Here is a 715-nt window from a genome sequence, read left to right as displayed (position 1 = left end):
AAAGGATTAAAAATGCAATCATGTATTTGAAAACAAATTGTCTTTTGTCATGCCATTATTTAGATGCATAAAATAAATATTTAAGCCAGACAGGCATAATCTTAATTTGTTTCCTGAAAGGAGGAATATAAATAACCTTATCCATTAAAGTTTAGAAAAAAAAATCAAGCAAAAAACATCCAATCACAAAAAAAGCCAAAACACGCACACAAAGAAATCCACAAAAAAAACCCCAACCAAAGACCAACAAACACCCCACCACTACTGTTTAATAACTTTAAGAAAAAAAGCTTCATGCGTTATGTTCCTTTTTCATGATCAGATTCTTGTATGTCACTTAACATCTATATTGATCAATACGACCATTTTGCTCTAGCTTATAGTTCACTTGATTCTTCTTGTAGATAAGAACTCATGAATGGATGCATCCACAGACCAAGCGATTAAAATTTAATATACTTTTAACGACTTATGAAATTTTGCTGAAGGATAAGGTAATCACACTAACTACTTCAGGGAGATAAAAATCATTTGTAGAATGTAAAATTCTTTTAGAGTTGCACATATTTGGGTTCCGGGCTGCTAAATGGATGGGGAGTATGACAGCTTTACTTTTGTGGAAGCAAGACGGTCAAGTTTTCTTTAAGCACTTTTAGATTTTATGTATATGTGGTGAGACTTTCTGCCCCCTCCTTTCCTCCCCATATCAAGTGGG

General features: G+C 33.3%; 1 protein-coding gene across 1 annotated transcript in view; it reads left to right on the top strand.

The window, feature by feature from the left end:
• Positions 1–494, top strand: part of LOC103801466 (chromodomain-helicase-DNA-binding protein 1-like) — a gene marked incomplete at its 3' end in the record, with an annotated part of 4,198 nt that extends 3,704 nt beyond the window's left edge. Inside the window, exon 7 of the mRNA XM_009073880.1 lies at positions 405–494. Coding sequence (XP_009072128.1) covers positions 405–494 — 90 coding nt within the window. The remainder of the gene's footprint in view (positions 1–404) is intronic.
• Between the last annotated feature and the right edge of the window lie 221 nt (positions 495–715).

The sequence above is a fragment of the Acanthisitta chloris genome, unplaced genomic scaffold (genome assembly GCF_000695815.1).
Source record: "Acanthisitta chloris isolate BGI_N310 unplaced genomic scaffold, ASM69581v1 scaffold9334, whole genome shotgun sequence".
NCBI lineage: Eukaryota > Metazoa > Chordata > Aves > Passeriformes > Acanthisittidae > Acanthisitta > Acanthisitta chloris.
The sequence above is the reverse complement of the archived record's forward strand: the minus strand, read 5'-3'. Positions and strand labels throughout refer to the sequence as shown.